General features: G+C 55.2%; 2 protein-coding genes across 3 annotated transcripts in view; one reads left to right on the plus strand and one right to left on the minus strand.

Annotated features, from left to right (window-relative positions):
- Positions 1-87: 87 nt before the first annotated feature.
- SPACA9 (sperm acrosome associated 9) lies at positions 88-6,847 on the minus strand. Its single transcript, XM_068987892.1, has 3 exons — positions 6,704-6,847; positions 1,162-1,364; positions 88-412 (listed from the first exon to the last, which is right to left on the minus strand). Exons 1-3 carry the CDS (start codon positions 6,845-6,847, stop codon positions 88-90), a joined length of 672 nt encoding a protein of 223 aa, XP_068843993.1.
- Positions 6,848-13,335: 6,488 nt separating this feature from the next.
- AK8 (adenylate kinase 8) overlaps positions 13,336-22,038 on the plus strand; it is a 133,058-nt gene continuing 124,355 nt past the window's right edge. Inside the window, exons 1-2 of one of the 2 annotated variants that reach the window (XM_068979688.1) lie at positions 13,336-13,419; positions 16,463-16,547. In XM_068979688.1, the coding sequence (XP_068835789.1) occupies positions 13,336-13,419; positions 16,463-16,547 (169 nt within the window). The remainder of the gene's footprint in view (positions 13,420-16,462; positions 16,548-22,038) is intronic. The other variant, XM_068979696.1, reaches the window with a different exon arrangement.

Below are 22,038 nucleotides of genomic sequence, written 5' to 3' on the forward strand. Positions count from 1 at the left end.
GTTACAGGGTGCCCCACAGGATGGGATGGGAGGGAGTGCGATGGGGTGGGGCAGGGCTGGGGTCGGGCGGGCCCCCCCAGCTCCGAGTTACAGCTTCCCACCAGGTGGTCTCCAGGGTGGTTTTGAACTTCCTTGGTCTTTCCCCCCAGGTTTGGGGACGTTCTGTATCAGTTTCCCACAATTTTGTTTCCGAAGCTGGGGCTTGGTGTCTGAGGGCTGGGGAATGTGCGCGATGGCCCACATGGCTGCCTGGGGCTCACTCACTTGCTGCAGCGCTTTGCGGGGCAGCTTTTCCGAGTGGGCGACCCACTCTTTCATCAGGTCTAGGATGATGGGGATGAGACTGACCACACCTCCGTAGTGGTTCCGGGCCTCGTCACAGTTCAGGTGGTTCACCACGTCGTGGGGGTATCTGCAGGGCGGCGGGAAGGGCTAAGTGAGCCCTGCTCCGGGGACTGGTGTGCCGGGCAGGGTTTTTTCCTGAGGCTGCCCCCGCTGCACGACCCTTGGGGAGGTTTTAGAGCTGTGCACCTGCCAGGCCAAGCTCTCCACGCCAGGCATGGTGGTGGCTCAGCAGGTTTGGGGCCCCAGAGCCCCCAGGGGTCCCGGTGTGAAGGGTGGGAGCGGAGATCCCTTGGCCTGTGGTTGGCAGAGAGCTGGACAGGGGCCGAGGAAACCTGCTGTCATCACCCCAGGCGCGCCGTGTACCCTTTGACTCTGCTCACCCTTAGACTCTGCTCGCCCTTATACCTAAACAGCTTGCTCCAGAATCTGGTACTCCATGCTGTGGATCGATCCCCCAGGACTCAGAATGAGGGAACCCAGTAGCTAACGCCCGTGGGATCAGGCTCTTGATGTCCCACTTCTTTGTGGGCTCCTGGGAACAACTGCTCTGTGAGCCCTGCTTCTGGCCCGGCGCTGCCTCCAGCCAGAGGGTTTGCATTCTGCTAGGTCTCGGCCTCAGAGCCCCTCATTTTTAGTAAGTGATCTGTCAGGTCAGAGTCACTCGGGTGAACCAAGGGGCCTAGGGTTTTCCAGCTGGGGGCCTCTGGACAGTAGCCCCAGAACTCACTTCGTCCAGGTCTGGTCCTTTCCCGTCCCCGCCTCGGCCCCTCCCACATGCACGTGCGGAGACCCCTGACGGGACCAGGAGGGTCTTACTTGGCTTGCAGGCTGCTCAGGTCATTGCTTTGGCTCACGAGGGTCTTGCATTTCTCGAGGAGGTTGTTGGTGACGGGGGTGCCAGCGTGCAGGGCCTCGAAGTGCTGGCAGAGCTTGCTGAGCTCCGAGCAGATGTCCAGGAACATGAGCAGGACGCGCCGGTCTGTGGAGTTGCTGCAGTGGTGCTCCATGTAGCTCTGCACCTGCACGGGCCCGCGGGCCGTGAGTGCCCAGGGCCCCCGAGCACCCGCCCTGGTCCTCCCGCCCTCCCGGGTCACGGGGGACAGGCCCGTGATGGGCGGGGCCGTCGGGTCTACAGGCCTATAGACTGCGAATGTCGTGAAGTGTCCCGGGCCCCATGCAGAAGGCTCCGCGGGCCCCGTCTCGCTCAGCCCTCGCTCGAATGCCACCTTCCGGGTCCCCTTTTTCAGTCCTCATTTTACAGATGAATACAAGGCTCAGAGAGGTGAAATACCTGCTCAGGTACCACTGCAGTGGTGAAGCTGAGTCACCCTAGCTCCAGGGCTCTGAGCCCAGACCTCTCACCAGACCCAGGCAGCTGAGCCAACACCTGAAGTACAGGGGGCTGGTCCCTGACTCCTGATGCTGAGGTCCCACCCACTTTGAGAATTGCTGGGCTGGGCCACTCAGTCCACGGAGCAAACTAGAATCTGTTGCAGTCTTGTTGTCCTACGTTTCCAGGGGCAGAGAAAGGAGGGACAAGTCAGTAAGTAGAGCTGGGAAAACAGTGGCCCGTATGAGGAAAGAAATGTAGCCTCCACCTCATGCCACAGACAAAGTCAACTCCAGGAGAATGGAGAACTTGATTACTAAAAACAGGGACTTCCCTGGTGGTCCAGTGGCTAAGACCCTGCTCCCAGTGCAGAAGGCCCGGGTTCCATCCCTGGTCAGGGACCTAGACCCACATGCTGCAACTAAGTTCACATGCTGCAACTAAGACCCACGTAAATAAATGGAGCCAAGTAAAAATCAATATAAAAAATACTACAACTAAAGCTCCCATGTGAATGTGTTTTAGTGGGAGGGAAGTTTTTCATCACCAACTCGATGGACATGAGTTTGAGCAGGCTCTGGGAGTTGGTGATGGACAGGGAGGCCTGGCGTGCTGCAGTCCATGGGGTCTCAAAGAGTTGGACACGACTGAGTGACTGAACTGAACTGGTTTTTCTTAAGCCACAAAAGAGGCTAAGGACAGTGATGCAGCTGATCTAATTTCAACTCATTTCCCTGGAGACCCTGGGGGCCTTTCCAGCTCAGGACATCCCACATCTGGACACCCAGTCAGTCTGGGTCTGAGATCCACGTGGGCACAGGAGGAGGGGACTCCAGTCTGGGCAGGATTAACTGACGCATTCCATGTGGTCCTACCCTCAGTGATCTGCTGGAAGGGGGTGTTTCCCACCTCCTCCAGTTCCCAGAAAATTGTAAGTCTAAACCTAGGTTTTCCTGCCGCTCCCAGCTGCCTTCTTGTCACTAGGGGATCTTTCCCCAATGATCTCAAGTGGTCCTTCCCAAGGACAACAGCTTTGTGTAGGGGAAGAGGCTTTTGACACCCACAGTCTCTGCCTACACACCACGCACACCTGCCGCCCCAGTATCCAGGGAAGGGACGAGCCTGCACTGTGGCGTAACTACAACAGAGCGGTGTTACTGGGCTACCTGGGGACACTGCATGCAGGGTGCAGGGCAGGCGGTCACCTTCCGATACCCTGGGCCAGGAAGGGCAGGGGCAGGGTTGAGAGTCAACACAGGTGGGGCCGTTATTCACCAAAAGCATTCTTGAACCTAAAGGCAAGAAGGAGCACACTGGGGTCACAAAGCCCTGATGGCGATTCTGAGCAGAGGCGGGGCATCTCAGGTGCTCCTTCCTGATACTAAACACCTGTCCATGCCCGTGGAAGGCTGAGCCTTTGAGGGACGGGCTGACGAGGATGCAGCCAGTTTACTTTCAAACAGTTCAGAGGGAGGAGGGCATGCATCAGTTCAGTTCAGTTGCTCAGTCGTGTCCGACTCTTTGCGACCCCATGAATCGCAGCACGCCAGGCCTCCCTGTCTGTCACTAACTCCCGGAGTTCACGCAGACTCACGTCCATCGAGTCCGTGATGCCATCCAGCCATCTCATCCTCTGTCCTCCCCTTCTCCTGCCTCCAGTCCCTCCCAGCATCAGTCTTTTCCAATGAGTCAACTCTTCGCATGAGGTGGCCAAAGTACTGGAGTTTCGGCTTTAGCATCATTCCTTCCAAAGAAATCCCGGGGCTGATCTCCTTTGGAATGGACTGGTTGGATCTCCTTGCAGTCCAAGGGACTCTCAAGAGTCTTCTCCAACACCACAGTTCAAAAGCGTCAATTCTTCAGCGCTCAGCCTTGTTCACAGTCCAACTCTCACATCCATATATGACCACTGGAAAAAGCATAGCCTTTGACTAGACGGACCTTAGTCGGCAAAGTAGTGTCTCTGCTTTTGAATATGCTATCTAGGTTGGTCATAACTTTTCTTCCAAGGAGTAATCATCTTTTAATTTCATGGCTGCAGTCACCATCTGCAATAATTTTGGAGGCCCCCAAAACAAAGTCAGCCACTGTTTCCCCATCTATTTGCCATGAAGTGATGGGACCAAATGCCATGATCTTCGTTTTCTGAATGTTGAGCTTTAAGCCAACTTTTTCACTCTCTACTTTCACTTTCATCAAGAGGCTTTTTAGTTCCTCTTCACTTTCTGCCATAAGGGTGATGTCATCTGCATATCTGAGGTTATTGATATTTCTCCCAGCAATCTTGATTCCAGCTTGTGCTTCTTCCAGCCCAGCGTTTCTCATGATGTACTCTGCGTATGAGTTAAATAAGCAGGGTGACAATATACAGCCTTGTCGTACTCCTTTTCCTATCTGAAACCAGTCTGTTGTTCCATGTCCAGTTCTAACTGTTGCATCCTGACCTGCATACACATTTCTCAAGAGGCAGGTCAGGTGGTCTGGTATTCCCATCTCTTTCAGAATTGTCCACAGTTTATTGTGATCCACACAGTCAAAGGTTTTGGCATAGTCAATAAAGCAGAAGTAGATGTTTTTCTGGAACTCTCTTGCTTTTTCCATGATCCAGTGGATGTTTGCAATTTGATCTCTGGTTCCTCTGCCTTTTCTAAAACCAGCTTGAACATCTGGAAGTTCACAGTTCACGTATTGCTGAAGCCTGGCTTGGAGAATTTTGAGTATTACTTTACTAGCATGTGAGATGAGTGCAATTGTGTGGTAGTTTGAGCATTCTTTGGCATTGCCTTTCTTTGGGATTGGAATGAAAACGGACCTTTTCCAGTCCTGTGGCCACTGCTGAGTTTTCCAAATTTGCTGGCATATTGAGTGCAGCACTTTCACAGCATCATCTTTCAGAATTTGAAACAGCTCCACTGGTATTCTGTCACCTCCACTAGCTTTGTTCATAGTGATGCTTTCTAAGGCCCACTTGACTTCATATTCCAGGGTGTCTGGCTCTAGATAAGTGATCACACCATCGTGATTATCTGGGTCGTGAAGATCTTTTTTGTACAGTTCTTCTGTGTATTCTTGCCACCTCTTCTTAATATCTTCTGCTTCTGTTAGGTCCAGACCATTTCTGTCCTTTATCAAGCCCATCTTTGCATGAAATGTTCCCTTGGTATCTCTAATTCTGTTGTTTTCCTCTATTTCTTTGCATTGATCGCTGAGGAAGGCTTTCTTATCTCTTCTTTCTGTTCTTTTGGAACTCTGCATTCAGATGCTTATATCTTTCCTTTTCTCCTTTGTTTCTTTGCCTCTCTTCTTTTCACAGCTATTTGTAAGGCCTCCCCAGACAACCACTTTGCTTTTTTGCATTTCTTTTCCATGGGGATGGTCTTGATCCCTGTCTCCTGCACAATGTCATGAACCTCAGTCCATAGTTCATCAGGCACTCTCTCTATCAGATCTAGGCCCTTCAATCTATTTCTCTCTTCCACTATATAATCATAAGGGATCTGATTTAGGTCATACTTGAATGGTCTAGTGGTTTTCCCTACTTTCTTCAATTTAAGTCTGAATTTGGCAATAAGGAGAGCTCATGATCTGGGCCACAGTCAGCTCCTGGTCTTGTTTTTGCTGACTGTATAGAGCTTCTCCACCTTTGGCTGCAAAGAATATAATCAATCTGATTTCGGTGTTGACCATCTGGTGAAGTTTATGTGTAGAGTCTTCTCTTGTGTTGTTGGAAGAGGGTGTTTGCTATGACCAGTGCGTTTTCTTGGCAAAACTCTATTAGTCTTTGCCCTGCTTCATTCCGCATTCCAAGGCCAAATTTGCCTGTTACTCCAGGTGTTTCTTGACTTCCTACTTTTGCATTCCAGTCCCCTGTCATGAAAAGGACATCTTTTTTGGGTGTTAGTTCTAAAAGGTCTTGTAGGTCTTCATAGAACCGTTCAACTTCAGCTTCTTCAGCGTTACTGGTTGGGGCATAGACTTGGATTACTGTGATATTGAATGGTTTGCCTTGGAGACGAACAGAGATCATTGTGTCGTTTTTGAGATTGCATCCAAGTACTGCATTTTGGACTCTCAGTACTTGGATGCAATTTCAAAAACGACACAATGATCTCTGTTCGTTTCCAAGGCAAACCATTCATTATATCTACTACTGCAGGGTGTGCATAAACGTGGCTAAATAGTAAACAAACTGGCGTATCTGGGTGAAGGTTATATGGGTATTTTTCTGCAGGTTTTTAAAATTTCGAGTTAAACTGGGAGAAATTTTTACAAAAATTAAAGTTTTTGTTTTTGTTTTTCTTGAGGATACTGCCAGGCCAGGGATGTTCTCTGTGGCCCCATGTGCTTCTCCTAAGCAGTTCTGAGCCTGGTCCCCACTCCCTAGCAGGTGGCATCTCTTCAGTGGGAGAGAGACCCATCTAGAGCTGCACTTCTCAGGCACCTGGCTTCCTGGAAGGCTGCTTCAGTCTTGAGGCCTCCACGTTTGGCAGGGCAAACTTGGACGGCAGCTCACACAAAGAGGAGACTCCGGTTAAATGAAATCATTTGCAAATGTGACTTAGCAATGTGTGCTTGGCGGGTCACAGTTTCTCAACCCCAGGGGAATCCAGTGGCTCGGACCATGTACATCTATCTGTTCACCACACATCCCTGTTCTGAGCCCCAGGGCCTGGGATGAAGGGCGCTGCCAGATGCTGGGGGCGTGGGCTTGCCGATATCTCATGAAATCTGCCAGCAGCCCTGGGAGGTACGTGCTGCTCTTTGTACTTTTTTAGTTGAAACCAGCCGGAGGTCACAGAGGTGGCATGTGGCAAAGCCAGGACTTAAACCCTGGCCCGGCAGTGTCTCCAGCCTCTGCTTTCAGCTGCTTTCTCACGTAGTTGTTGAGGGAATGAGTGCCTGGCTTGTTCCACAGTTAGGATCTGAGACCTGACCTGCACCCACACGCTGGCCCTCTCTGGGCCTCGGTTTCCCCAACTTTTCCAGCAAGGGGTCGAGGCCTGGCCCCACCTGCCCGCTAGTGCCTACCTGTCCGATGCTGGAGATGGGCCGGATCTTGTCGTGGGCATTCTCCCTGCAGCGCTCCAGGGCCCCGATGAAGGTGAATTGCTGCTGCTGGAAGATCTTGTACTTCTGCTCCACGCTCCGCAGGGACTCTTTCACCTCATTCATCATTCTACGTGCTCACCGGGGCACGGAGGAAGCTGTGCGGAGGAAGAGGAGAGTCCTGAGGTCCCAGGGCGCTGAGCAGCTTCCCACAGCCCTGGGAGCGGACACAGTCTTCATCCCCATGTTGCAGAGAGGGAGGCGAGGCCCTGGGAGGCTGTGCACCTGGCCCAAGAACCTGGCCAGCTGTCAACGACACAACCAGGCTTGACTCAAACCCGACCTGAGCCCCATTACCCTCCAGGGACACGGTCTTTGCTGCAAACAAGACTTCCTTCCCTTAACTGTAGACAAGAGTTTCTCCAGGCCTCAGTTTCTCCAGATTGTGGGTGTCTATCACACACACACACATACACACACACTCCGGGACACAGTCCAACCCTTAGTTTCTCCAGATTGTGGGTGTTTATCTCACACACACACACACACTCTGGGACACAGTCCAGGCGTCAGTTTCTCCAGAAGACTGTGGGTGTCTACCACACACACACACACACACACACACACACACACTCTCACTCACTCACTCACTCACTCACTCACTCACTCACTCTGGGACACAGTATGGCCTCAAGTTTCTCCAGATTGTGGGTATCTATCACACACATACACATGGCCTCCCATGGGTCACAGCATGTAAAATCTATTTCATCAGCTGGGACCCAACTGCTTTAAAACATCTGCCACTCTACAGTTGGTAGGAAAGTCTAGGGATTGTTTTCCAGCTAAGCAGGGGGAGGTCGGCACTGGGACCCTCTCGACTTGTCTGAGGAGGTGCAGTTACCGGCTCTGGGCTTGGAGCAGGAGCCCTGAGCTCGGGTTTGCCAGTCCCCAGGGCAGGCCTGGCACTTTGAGCACATGCCCAGTGCCCGGGGTCGCAGGTTTATGGAATGTTAGCGCTGGAAGGCACCTCAGAAGGTCAACTCCCCTTAACTTCCGGGGGAAGCTGAGGCCCCGGGTCTCACAGCACACTTGTACCTGAGACACCCTAGGTCCTGAGTTTCCTGAGGTCTCACCACCAGCATCTTCAAAGGTGCCACAGCCGCTGTCCCTGCACCGTGAGGCCCCGGCACACGTGGAGCCCAGGCTCGGCTGCACAGAGACAAGGCCCCAGCAAGATGCTGCAAGTGGAAGAGGCCAGAATGTGGGTGGCGGGGCGCCAAGGAAGGGAAGGATGCATTCCAGGCGAGCTACCAGGTCCCAGGTAGGGAGGAGGCTTGCTTTCTGCTGGGCTCCCCTCAGCATCCTGAGCACAGCAGGATGGCAATGAGGAAGTCTGTGGTGAGGAGATGGCATCGGGGATGCGAGGTCAGCAGACTATCAGGTGGCCTCCACAACACGGCAGGAGGGCTGAATCCCCGAGCTGGGGAGGGCAGGGGACAGGAGGCGGGGGAGCTGCTGCTGTCCTGGGCTGGGAGCTAAACGCAGCCCTGTTGCCACTGTAAAGGGGCCGCGCCAGCCAGGGTAGCGGCCCTGCAGACATCATGGGACCCTCTTGGCAGCACCGTCCTGGGCCAGCCCTGGGAGCCAGAGCCCGTGTTTACCAGCAGGACAGTGCAGTGCCCCTGGGGTCAGGCCTGACCCATGGCCATGCTGGGTGGGGCCTCCTTCCACTCAACTTTATCCCCGTTCTGGTTCTGCTGAAGCTAACCCTAACCCAAGCCAGGCAGGGAGTGGGGTTGGGGGTTGCCGCGGGGGCCATGGTTGGACACCTGTCATAGCCAGCCAAGGCCCACCCCCCCACCTGCAGGGGGGAATGACGGTCAAGCTGGCTGCAGTGGTTTTCTGTTGCCTCCCTATGGAGGCAGGCCTACCAGGACCTGGCCCAGGGCGAGGAGGGTGAGGCACATACCTGGGTGCAAAAGGTAAGGGGGTGCCAGGAACTCAGCAATCAAGATAGGTAAAAGCAAGCATGATGTGTGCCCCCCACACACAAAAAGCCGCAGGGGCTGCTGACGGCTCGGCCTCCTCGGGGAGGAAGTTCTGAAAAGGCAGGCTTTGGAGAGGAGGGTGGGCAGGCAGGCAAGCAGAGGTGGTGGGGTCCTGGGCAGAGGGTGGAGGCTGTGCGCAGGGCGAGGCTGAGGCCCCACGTGAGGGCAGAGCTGTGAGGGCATCCACGGAAGCTTCTAGCACAGAAGGTGCGGAGCACCTAAGGTGGTCATTCATTCATGTTGAAGCGCCTGCCAGGGGTCAGACACCTGCAGGGTGCTGGACTGGGCACACAGCGTTCAGCCAAACAGACAAGACGCCTAACCTGGAGGGACGTCAGGAGTGGGAGGCAGACAGTGAGTGAATGGATTAAGGAGCAAAGAAAGTGGGAGGGACGGGTGGGGGTGGCCAGAAGGGCGACGTGGCCTGCAGGAGGGGCACGTGCAGGAGTTAGGCAGGTGCAGGGGAGGCCGAACGGGAGCCGAGCTTCAGCCTTCACCGAGATCCCAGGTGGCTCGCCCCAGTCCTCCTAGTAACAGCCGGCTACTCAGTGAGGCTCTAGGTAAACCCTGGACAAGCCTCATCTCAGATGCTTGCCACAGCCCCTTGAATGAGGTACCACAGTTATTCCCACAGGACAGACAACAGAGCTGAGGTCTGGCAGCTGGTGAGCAAACCCAGATGTCCCACTCACTTCTGCCCGATTTCACTGAGCCTGAGATCTTTACTTGGTTACCTCCCCTCTTGTCCCCACCTCAGTGAGGGTCCACTGAGAGAAACACACCGGATACCAGACTGACTGAGGCTGGAGGTGGGTGGGTGGGTGAGGTGTGGATATCAAGGGCCTACACTACCCAGACCCAATGCCTCGCTTCCACTTGTGTGAGACTGTTCCGTTTCCCCATCACAAAGCAACGAGGACTAGAATTCAGGGTACCCCGCTCTCTGCTGCCCTCCTGGGCTTGCCAAGTTCTTCAGGGATACAGCCCTACCTCGGCTGGTGGCCCCAAGAGCCCCTGAGAGCAAAACCGACTTGGTTCTTGATCCTATTGACTTGTGACATGCGCACCAGGAATGTCGTGCGGGGAGCTGTAACAAGCTATCCAAAGTGACTGTCCCTTGAACAAGAGTCACCGCAGTCAAATTAGTCTAGATGAAAGGCAGGGGATGCAGGCGCTTCTCGATCTGGAGGAGGAGGAAGGAAAAAGTGATTACCCACTAGAGTTTCAGCTTTAATTGATTTGTATTTTTCCAGGCTGTTAAAGAAGATTAAATCATGGTATGAAAAGTGCCTAGGGCTTAAAATAAATGAGGAGAAAGGCAAGTCACTTCAGAAATGTCCAGGAAGCAAGCTAAACCTCCCCAGTGCAAATTGCAGGCCTGGTGGTTGTGTTCTTTGTTCAGAGGGAGGCTTCTTCCTTCTCTTCCCCAGCTGTCTCTGCAGTTGGATTTGACTTGACAAGCCTACCAAGGTGTGCATGCTTTGAGGAGGCAGTTCTGAGGGGAGAGCCCTTTTCCCTTGGAGGCTGTGTCTCTGGGCTGGTGGCTGCTGGAAAGGTTTTGGCTAGGAGTCAGGAAACTGAGTTCCAGGCTGGCTCTTTGTTGTTGTTGTTCGTTTGCTCAGTTATGTCTGACTCTGTGACCCCACGGACTGCAGCATACCAGGCTTCCATGTCCTTCACTATCTCCTGGAGTTTGCTCAAACTCAAGTCCACTGAATTGATGACACCATCCAACCATCAATCCTCTGTCACCCCTTCTTCTGCCTTCAATCTTCCCCAGCATTAGGGTCTTTTCTAGTGAGTTGGCTCTTCGCATCAGGTGGCCAAAATATTGGAGCTTCAGCATCAGTCCTTCCAGTGAATATGCATTGGAAGGCTGGCTCTGCCTTGGATTTATGAGTGACCTTGGCCTAGAATTTTCCCCTTTCTGGGCCTCAGTTCAGTCGCTCAGTCGTGTCCGACTCTTTGGAACCTCATGGACCGCAGCATACCAGGCCTCCCTCTTCATCACCAACTCCCAGAGTTTACCCAAACTCATGTCCATCGAGTTGGCAATGCCATCCAACCATGTTACCCTCTGTCATCCCCTTCTCCTCCTGCCCTCAATCTTTCCCAGCATCAGGGTCTTTTCAAATGAGTCAGCTCTTCGCATCAGGTGGCCAAAGTATTGGAGTTTCAACTTCAACATCAGTCCTTCCAATGAACACCCAGGACTGATCTCCTTTAGAATTGACTGGTTGGATCTTGCAGTCCAAGGGACTTTCAAGAGTCTTTTCCAACACCACAGTTCAAAAGCATCAGCACTCAGCTTTCTTTATAGTCCAACTCACATCCATACATGACTACTGGAAAAACCATAGCCTTGACTAGATAGACCTTTGTTGGCAAAGGAACGTCTCTGTTTTTTTAATATGCTGTCTAAGTTAATCATAACTTTCCTTCTAAGGAGTAAGCATCTTTTAATATCATGGCTGCAGTCACCATCTGCAGTGATTTTGGAGCCCAGAAAAAATGAAGTCAGCCACTGTTTCCCCATTTATTTGCCATGAAGTGATGGGACCGGATGCCATGATCTTAGTTTTCTGAATGTTGAGCTAAAGCTCAACTTCTTCTCTCTCCTCTCTCACTTTCATCAAGAGGCTCTTTAGTTCTTCACTTTCTGCCATACGGGTGGTGTCATCTGCATATCCGAGATTATTGATATTTCTCCCTGCAATCTTGATTCCAGTTTATGCTTCATCCAGCCCAGTGCTTCTCATGATGTACTCGGCATAGAAGTTACATAAACAGGGTGACAATATACAGCCTTGACGTACTCCTTTTCCTATTTGGAACCAGTCTGTTGTTCCATGTCCAGTTGTAACTGTTGCTTCCTGACCTGCATGCAGATTTCTCAAGAGCCTCAGTTTATTCATTTGTAAAATGAGGGAGTTTGAATTAGAAGCTCCTCAAGGACTCTTATGATTCATTCTAATGCTCTGTGATTGACAACTGATGAGGAAAGAGACCCAGAGAGGGGAAATGGCTCAGCCAACAACTTTGCACCATTCTGAGCCTCCAATTTCTCATCTGTAAAATGGAACAAAGGTACCTATTTCTCAGGGTTGGTGCAAAGATTCAGTGAGATAATATCTCTAAGAGTAGCAGCTATGCATTGCTCATTCACTACACATCAGTTACTAATACTTCTGATACATTAGCTCATGGAATCTTCCATAATCCCCACTCCATAGGGGAGGGAAGTGAGGCCCAGGGCAGGCTGGCACCGTTAGTTGAGTGGAGTCAGGATTTGAACTCTGCGCAGTCTGCATTGACTATGCTATACTCCCTCTCCATAATGTTCACAGACCCCACAGTTTTGTCGAGAGTGCAGCTCAAAAACAGGCGGCTCCTCCTGAGAAGAGCAACTGGACAAGAGCTAGAGCTTCCATTTCAGTGCCGTGGCCGCTATCAGGCGTTCCATCCCGCGCCCCCCACCCCCCACCCGGGATGAACACGATTCGCAGACCTCCTTCCCCCCATCGCGTCTCACACCATCGGTCTCGGGTCAGCGGCAGCAGCCCCCTTCCATTCTCCAGCACCACCCCCCTCGCCCCCCAGTTTCCAAATCAGGGCTTGGGTGGCCCTCCCCAGGCCTGCTTTAACCTTGGTTGTCCTAGAGCGGCCTTCACTCAATGGAGCGCCCTGAAGCCGGAGAGTCTCCGCGGGTGTCTGGGGCCCGGGAGGGGCGGCGAGGCCCTTCCCGGGGCTTGTGAGGAGGGGTGGGTGGGGTGGGGAAAGCAGGGGTGAGAAGGGGCGGGGCCGCGGGCTTGATTGTTACCGCCGCTGCCACAGCAATCGGGTCACGTGGCAGTCCCGCCCACGCCGCCGGAGCTGCCCGCTGGGCCGGGGGTCGAGGCACACACCAGTCCTTCCTTTTTCAAACACCCTGCCCCACATGGCCGGGAGTTGGTGATGGACAGGGAAGCCCTGTCGTGCTGCAGCCCATGGGGGTCGCAAAGAGTCGGACACGACCGAGCGCCTGAACTGAACGGCCCCACATCTACCCCAGCGTCTTTCTTTTAAAGACAGGGAAACTGAGGCCCAGTGAGCGGAGCTGGGGTGGCTCAAGGAGCACCGAACGCCTGGGCCGGGGCGCCTTGGCGGAAACAGAAGTAGGATCCGCCTCCCGCCTCTCCCGGGCCGATGTGTCCTCGGGGTACTGTAGGGTGTCTCAGCACAGGAGGGGGCCCTCTGAGCCAGGAGGCCGCAGCAGGAGGAGACCTGGGGTTCCCCGCTGAGGCGCGCAGATTCGGGGGGCGAGGCCAGAGCTGGAAAGCACTTGCTTCGTGCGGCTGAGGAGACCCGGCGCCAGCCTTGCCCCAGGGACGGGGGCGGGGGCGGGAGCGAAGCGTGCTGGTGACGCAGCGGCGTGGCGCCCCTGGCAACGGCGGTCCCCAGGGAGCGTCACGTGCTGATGACGCAGAGGCCCTAGCGACGGCTGTCCCCAGGGAGTGGCGCCTGCTGATGACGCGGGCCCCTAGCGACAGCGGTCCCCAGGGAGCGGCCGCGCTGCGAAGCAGCATGGACGCGACCACCGCCCCTCACCGCATTCCCCCGCAAATGCCCCAGTATGGGGAGGCGAACCACGTCTTCGAGTTGATGCAGGTGATCCGGGCAGCCCTGACCCATCGCGACACCAGGCGGTGGCCGGGGACCATCTTGGCGGCGGTCCGGCTAAGCGCTGGCGACCCTACATCTGGGAGGGGTCACGTCTGTTAGCCACGAGGCCGCCCGACTTGGGGTGTCCGACACTACTGTGTCTTCGTACCCCCAAGGAAGCTCTCGACCGAAGGATGCTCCTTGACCCTACTCGGCTGGCCCTGGAGGGAGGAAAAGGGGGCAGGCCATCCCGGCCGTGACTGGACCCTTGCTCCGACCCAGTCAGGTCGATGACCTGGAAGAGGTTCCTTCCTTTTTCTCAGTTCCCCTGTTTGTGAAACGCCAGGTTGCAAGAGGTGGTTTCCAAGGGACTCATCGGGTGCTGACCATTCCCAGGGTGGCTGCGGTGTTGTGTCTTAGCTGGGGAGTGTCTGAGTTGAAGGTGGCCTCTCCATCCTCTGAGAAAGACCGCCTCCTGGGACAGCGGCCGTGTGGTGTGGACAGCAGCTTTTCCCACCCGGCCCTTTCTCCTCAGAGCCAAGAGTTCAGGGAAGCTTCTAAGCCCTCACCCTGAGTTCCCGACCTGACTGACCCACTGCCTGTGTGAACTGAGGCAAAGCCACGCCCTAGCCTGTTCTCCAGGTTTCTCCTCTGCATATTAGGGTGGTGGTTTAGTCGCTAAGTTGTATCCGATTCTTGCGACCCCAGGGACTGTAGCCCGCCAGGGTCCTCTCTCCATGGGATTTTCCAGGCAAGAATACTGAAGTGGATTGCCATTTCCTTCTCCAGGGGATCTTCCCCAGCCAGGCATCCTGGGGAAGTGAAAGCTTTCAGGAGCTGGACTGGAGGATCTCTCAGCCACTCAGAGGTTCTGAGGGCCAGAGGGAAGCTGGAGCATTTGTCTGCTCCTCCGGGTAGACCCCTCCCCATCCACAGAGGCACCTCCTCAGTGATGCCTGTGGCTATTTGAGCGTCTGACAGCTCAGACCAGAGCTCAGAGTGAGAAAGCCGCGTCTCTATCTTTCCTGCGGACATAGGCTTCCTTTGGAAAGTGTTCACTGATAGAGGGCGCACGAGAGATTTCTAAAACCGAGTGGCCGATCTGAGTAGAGGAGATGGCTAGCTGAGTCCTAAGTCCTCAGTGGTGTGGCGGGCAGGACACGGACAAGTCCTGGGGGCACCCTAGTCTGCTCTTAGGGAATCTGGTGTCTCTCATAGCAATTGTTGGAAGGGGTAGCCTGAGGAAGCTTTTAGTCCATTATTTCCAGTCCTTAGTCATTTCTGTGCTCCCTACATGGTTTTTCATCATTTTCATTTTTTAGCATTTTTATTTTAAAATGATTTTGGACCCACCGGAAGTTACGCAGTAGCGCAGAATTCTAGTGTATCCTTCCGCCAGCTTCCCCAGGTAATAACATCTAACGTAAGGGTAGTTCATTGTCAAAACCAGGAAACTGACATGGGCACAATACTATTAACTAGGCTACAGACCTTATTTGAATTTCATCCGTTTTTACGAGCACCCCCTTTTTTTTTGTATGAGTCTACGAAATTTGGGGCTTCTCAGGTGGAAATGGCACCCCACTCCAGTATTCTTGCCTGGAAAATCCCATGGACGGAGGAGCCTGGTAGGTCACAGTCCATGGGGTCTCAAAGAGTCAGATATGACTGAGCGACTTCACTCACTCACTCACTCAGGTGGCTTAGTGGTAGAGAATCCACCTGCCAGTGCAGGAGCCACAGGAGATGCAGGTTCAATCCGTGGGTGGGGAAGATCCTCTGGAGAAGGAAATAGCAACCCTCTCCAGGATCCTTGCCTGGAAAATTCCATGGACAGAGGAGCCTGGCGGGCTACAGTCCATGGAGTTGCCAAGACTCGGCTGTGGCTGAGTCAGTGAGCATGTGCACACGCACACGCCACACACTGAAATTTTACCACAGGTATAGATCACGTAACCAACAACATTTCCATTGTAACGTCATCATTTCTTTAAACCAGCCCACTCAAAAAAAATCAATTTATTTTACCTCATCCTAAGGTTTGATGTACTGATTTTTCTAATACACATTAGATATGCAGCTGTGTAAAAGTGGATTTTAGAATATTCATTTGTGAGCTATCTAGAATCATCTCAGATGGTCTCACCAGCACCACAGCACCATGGATCGTGTCCAACTGTGTCTTAATAGGTGTGGAAGCTGAGGCCCGGAGAGGGGAAGGGCCTGGTGGGATGCGGAGCGGGGCTGGGCCTTCTCGCCGTTCAGTGCTGTTTCTGCTGCGCCGTTCTCCGTCTGCCTGAAAAGGGCTGCAGCCCCTGCCTGCCTGTCCCTAAGGCAGAAGGCTGCTCCTTTGTGCACTGGCACTGCTCTCAGCTACCTGGTTCATTTCTGTGCCTTTTGTTCTGGAACCATGGAAGCTGCTTTACTTTAGAATTAAATGGCCAGACAGTCTCTTTAGATACCTGGCTAGTACATACCCTGTCCCACACTGGACAGACGCAGGTAGCAGCAGTGGCCACGTCACCCAGCACACGCTCTGTGTGGGGCCCCTTCTGTGGTGGTGCTGGGCACTGAGATGTGGGTGAGGCAATAAAGGGGATGCGTGCTGGCTAGAGGAGCGTGCCGCAGGATTGACCTAGTGAGCATCATGGGGAAAAGTGTTTGATGCTGAGGGAGCAGCATCTGCAAGGGCTCTGAGGGGTGGATGGGTGCCCTGCAGGAGAAGGGTGGAGAGAAGGCTGGTCTGGGGGGGGCCACAAAGGAGCTGAGGGGCAAGGGCCCCAGGACTACTTGCTCTGAGTCAAGGGCACTTCCCTCCAGCTCCGCCTCCTTCCAGGTGCCCCCACTCCCAGCAAGACCCATGTGGCCTGTCCCTCACACCTCTGCTCCCAGGGACTGAGGCAGACACCCACTAGGGTGGGAGGCAGGGAAGAGATCATGCCCCATAACTGGTATCCATAGCGATGCCAGGTTGCTTGGCCACCGGAGCCAGGGGCCTTGGGTGTCCATGCAGGCGTCAACCCCCTGAGTGTCTACCCTGTGCCCACAGAACATGCTGGAGCAGCTCCTGATCCACCAGCCCAAGGACCCCATCCCGTTCATGATTGATCATTTGCAACGAGACAACGATTATGGTGAGCACCAGAGTGGGCCTCCCCTTTCCCCTGTTCCCAGCTGTCCCTTCCCTCTGCCTCCTGGGAACCACTCTGCCCTTCCTGTGCCTAAAAGGGAGGTCAGAGCAGGGATGGGGACAGGTTTTGACCACTTGGGGAGGTGGTTAATTGAAAAAAATGCTGTCATTTCTTCTGGAGCACAACTCATACAAATGCTCTTGCCAAGTGATTAAAATGGAAACCTCCGAATGGCCCACGGAATCAATTATTAATGCTTTGGCACGCCCCAGCTGATGTCGCCTGTTGGGTTTAAGCTCTGTGATCACTCCACTTGTCAGGTGTAAGTGTGGCTTCTGGTCTACCCAGACAGGCCGCGCTCGGCTCTTCCTGATGGTCTTGTTACGGGCTCCTGTTAATGAGTTCCAGAGCTCCCCCAAACCTTGCCCGAGTGAATGCAGGCCAGCCAGACCCAAGGCAGGCACTCGGGACAGGGAGGAGGGAGAGGAGGCGCTCTGTCCTGCGGTCAGTTTGCCGAGTGGAGGCACATGAGCGGAGGAGCGTGGCTGTCCCTCGTGAGCTGCCAGGGAGGCCGGTGTCCCGCAGCTTTGATGTTTCTTTCACGGAGCATTAGCTGCTTTGAAGGCGCTCCCGGTGCAGCAGTGAAGCGAGTGGTGCAGCCGAGAGGGACAGAGGCCTGAGATGCCCGTGGCGGGGGCAGAGGCCTCACATGAGAAGGGAAGCGAAGTCGTTTTTTTAAAAAATGGTGAGAGAGAGGAGACTCGGAGCCCACAGGTTCCCAGGCACGCCTGGCCTCTTCTGGGGGCCCGCCCTGGAGCACCCCACACTGTCCTTTCCCGAGCTCCCAGGGAGGCAGAATCGCACGTCTACACTGGGTGTGAGCTGCCGAGTGCCCCAGGTGGAGACCGAGCAGGGGTGGCGGGGCTGGGGGTTGATCCGCTCTGCCCCGTGGGGACTTTTCTAAGGGGCCTCGGTTACCTGGTCGTCTGGTTGGTGTGGGAGGGAGGGTGGCTCCGCTGCTCTGTGGGGGTGAGAAGCCCCCTTGCTTCCTGGCGGTCCTGCTGCAGACCCCCGCTCGGTGCCCCCGCCTCGCCAAGTGGCCTCTGTTGTCTGGAGGAAGGTGTTCTGCAGCCTTACCCTCCGCCCCGCCCCCATGTCATTTGGAGCTGGAGTTGCTAAGCTCTGTTACCAAGGGATGCAGGGGGCACTTCTGCCCGTGTTCCCCTCTCATGCCGCCCCCACCCAATCAATAAAGCAAAGCACAGTCAAAAGAAAGTAAAAGTTAAAGGCCAAATAAAGCCTCAGGTTCCTCTCTAAAACGGGCATGTCTGGTCGCTGAGATGGAGGCGGCCAAGCCCTAGCCTGGTCCCTAGTGGTGTCAGTGGAAGGGACGCCGAGGCCTGGAGGTTCCCACTGGACTTCAGGTGATGCCGGGCAAGTATCCCCTTGCGCGAAGCCCAGTGAGAGTTTTCCAGACTAAAACCGTACTTGAGAAAAGAACGCTTTGCACTCTGCGTTGGAGGGTGTATGTAATGGTCTGGTTGCGGCGGTACTTCCTACTTCCGGCTTGAAGAGTTCTGTTCAGGGATGTGTGTGCCGCGCTGTGTGTGCCCCTGCCGCCAAGCTCACAGCTTCACCAGTCTCCCCGCCAGAACTTCAAGAGCCTGACATCCAAGGTACCACTCGTCTTTACGCTTTCGTCTTGCTCCTCTCTGTGCAGTTACGACTTTCAGTGTCAAACTGACTGCTTCACCAGAATGAAATCCAGACATCACCTTCCTGTTTTAGCCACGATGCAGTTGTCGTCAGCTGGGCCCTCATCTCGGGCGCCGGCCGTCCCGTGCCCTGGGCCACCCCTCCCCACCTCCTCAGCATCCCTTCCATTTATCCGCAGGCTGCCCTCAGCAGAGCCCTTCCTCCTTTCTCCATGTGACACTGCTCTGTCCCTCTCCAGTGGGGTGGAGAATTCAGACCCTCTTCGTTCAGCTAGAGCTGGGGGTGGGGGCTTCTGACTGTCCTCCCCCATGCCTGGAGCCTTAGGCTTTGGGCCCAGACACTGTCTCAGGGAGTCGAGTCTTTGGATCCCAGGAACCGCAGGTTGGAGGAGTCAGCTTGTTCCCACAGCCCTCCAAGCCCACTCCCCCGCCTTGGGCCGGCAGCTCAGAGGGACGCGGGCACATCTTCGCCCTTTGGCTCAAGTCCCACTGCTTAAGTGAAGAGAGGGCATCTCTGGTGTCCCTCCCATGCCCAGGCCTCCACCTCCAGGTGAAGCAAAGATGCGGGAGAAGGAGGGGAGGACGAGGAAGATGGGAGAGGACCACGCTCCTGGGATTTCTCTAGGAGAAGGAAAGCCGGAAAGAGTCGCACCCCCCCTCGTGGTTCTAAAAGAGGACGGGGGCCTGGAGAGGCCCCCTGGTGTCCAGCGAGCACCCCTGTGGCCCTGAGCTAGCGGGTCAGTCGGCCTTGCCTTCTCCCAGCCGTACAGTGGTCTGTGTCACCTGCAGCCAGGCACTCAGCCCCCTGCCTCCTCGGCCTGCGTGTTGGGTGGGTGGGGGTTCCCTGTGATGTGTGGCGACGTGGCCAGTGGCCAGTGTAGAGGGACAGAAGCCTCTGGGCTCCTGGCGCTGCGTGTGCACGTGAGGGGATGGGGGAGCCGTTGACACAGGGCTGGCAGCCCCTTCGCTGCGAGAAAAGCAGATTTAGTACAAAGTGAGCATTTACAGTAGCCCTGGGCAATATTAAAGCAGGCAATGGTGTATATAATGGTGTGTTTCGTTTTTTATCAAACGTTTGTCCAAGAAAGCTGTGTATTAGAGCTCCAATACCTAAGGGTTTTCTTGTGAATTTTAAATCATGCTCCTAGTTAAACCTCAAAAGGCTCTGTGGATGGAAAGGTTTTTTGATTTCCTTTGAAGTGGGTTGAAGAAGTTGATTACTCTTGGCAGTCAAGCAGCCTTTTATGACACTGTTTATAAATAATTACTCATGAGCAGGGCTGGAGTTTCAAGGTGTTAAGATTTTAAGAAACTGAAATTAATCACATAAATGTGTGCGAGAAACTAGGTGGAGAGAAAGGCAGTGTGAATGTTCCCCTTTTAAAGTATTTTCAGAGATGTGTACAATTTGGGTGCCACTTACAGGAGCCCGGAAGGCGGGCTGGGGTTGAGGGGGGCCTTCCCCAGCAGCTGTGGAGCCTCGTAACTTTGTCAAAACGAGCGTATGACTTGGGAGTCCGCTTGTTCCTGAAACGCTGTTGTCAAGGTGCAGTCCCCCTTTCTCCTCGGTCCCTCGGACCCTGAGCCTTGTTGGGTCCTGCCCAAGTTCTCAGGTGCTATGGCGGAGGCTGGGGGTTAGAGCCCTGGAGGGGCAGCAGGGTGGCGGGCACAAAGGCCAGACCCACAGCCCACTGCTCCCTTCCTCTGGCTTTGGCAAGTGGGCGTTCTCCCTGTGGTCTGCGCAAGCTCTTTGCTCTAACACGCCAGGCCCACCACCCTTGACCCCCCATCCTTGCTGCCCTAACGCTGTGCCTCCCCTCAACCTCCCCTGGTACCCCAGTTCCAGTCTGCCCTGATCAGGTGTTCCCAAAGCCACCTCATTTCCAGACTCACCCACCTTCCACTGCTTCTCTCCTCTGGTTGGGGCACCCGGGAAGGCCTTGGCCGGGTTCCAAGGCCAGAGAGAGGCTGGGCCATACAGCTCCGTCCTGGCTCCCAGCCCCGCAGCTGAACATCCCTTGCCTGCCCTGGGCCTGCGTCCTGAGCTTCACCGCCCCATGGCCGGGAGGTGCTCTCCCTGGCGGCCTGTAGGGCCCACAGTGGCTGTGGCCGGGTGGTGGCAGGGCAGCCCCTGTGGGCCCTGTGTGTGAATGGTGTTCTGGGCTCAGGCTACTGGGCCAGGTGTCCAGGGCAGCAGGGCTGTCCCCCCTGCACCCCTCGGTGACCGCCCTTGGGGCCTGGCTCCTGCCTGGGCAGGATTCTCTGAGCCATGCTGGGCTGTGAATAAACCCGCCTCTACACAACTCAGCCCGGTCCACGTCCCGCGGCTTGCACCCAAGAGTGCCGACTGGCAGAAAGTGCCTTTGCAAAGAGGTAGGAATGGTGGTGACAAAGGCGACCAGACACTCAGCAGCCACAGGGGGACAGCCAAGGACAGGCCATCGGAGGCCCTGCGGTGTGCTTGGTTACTCGCGGTTCTAGCTGCTGGGGGGAAGGTGAGACGTGGTCCCTGCAGCCGAGACACCCTCTCCACTGCTCAGCAGGTGGACGGGACTTAGCATGGCAGCAGCACCCTTCAGTCAGGAGAATCCCAGGGGAGGAACCCAGTGGGGCTGGGGGCTGAATGGAGGGAGGTGAGGAGGGCACCCCTGTTGGGGAGGTGACAGGTGACAGGTAGGAAGATGGGAAGAGCGTCATCAGAACGAGAAGTCCAAGATGAAGGGAGAGGCTTGCCCAGGGCTTCTGAGTGACCTGGATCCCCAGCGAAGGTGGCTCTTAGGGTGCCCAGGGCACATTCCAGCTCCTGCGGAGGTCAGGCCCCTCAACAGGGGTCCACGGGTACTTAAGGGGGCACAGGGCCCCCCATGGCCAGAAGAACCCTGGCAGCTGTGGAGGGCGGAGGCCCACCAGCCGAGTGTGGCTTGGAGGGGAGGGGGTGTGCAGGGGTTTGCTGGGCTGGAGCACGGCCACGCGTCCTGCAGCAGGCACCCTCCTGTCCTTCATCCCTGATCGCATCGCCCGCCCAGGATCCAGGCTCGCAAGGAGCAGGTTACCTACATTTCACACCGTGGGGCCAATGGACCAGGTTTAGAAATGAGGGCCGTGACAGTGTTTGTTCTAAAGCCATCAGCTGGGGACATGCAGGAATCCAGCAGCAGCAGTGTGTGCGGCCTCATTCGTGGTCCTCTGAGAGACTGCTCCCTTGCAGAGACTGGGCAGAGGCTCTGCTCCCTCCCAGGTCTGCGCCGAAGCAATCACCTCGCCCACCTGGTGTGGCTTCCATGCTCTTCCCAGAAGACTCAGCCCCATGCAAGTTTGGAGGAGGTGCTCAATGAGTGTTTGTGGAGTGAATTGGTGAATTACCTTGAACTTGCCCTCAACATTTCCCCTGAAAATGAGAAAGGGCTGTGGAGTTGAGGCAAAAGTCTCTTCAAACCCAAGCAGCCTGGCTGGGTACTGGTGTGCTGATCATGAGTTCACGGGCCACACGGACCCTCCAGTTCCTTCTCTGTGTCCACTCTCAAACTAGGAGGTCTCTGCATGGATGTGGCTCCTTCTCAGAGGCCTGGCAGGAACGGGCCCCATGGGTTGTTGTGCACACCTGTTCACCTGTCCCTAGGGGTGGGACGGGGCCAGGCCGACAGGTGGAGCCAGAGGCCGGCTTCCGCCCTTCTTCCTCCCGGGTGCTGATGCTTCTCGCTCCCCGCAGTTAGGGGACGGGTGACATCATCAGCGTGGCACCCAGGGGGGAACCAGCTTGGAGTCCACACACCACATCT

Source organism: Capricornis sumatraensis, chromosome 1 (genome assembly GCF_032405125.1).
Source record: "Capricornis sumatraensis isolate serow.1 chromosome 1, serow.2, whole genome shotgun sequence".
In the NCBI taxonomy this organism is placed as follows: Eukaryota; Metazoa; Chordata; class Mammalia; order Artiodactyla; family Bovidae; genus Capricornis; species Capricornis sumatraensis.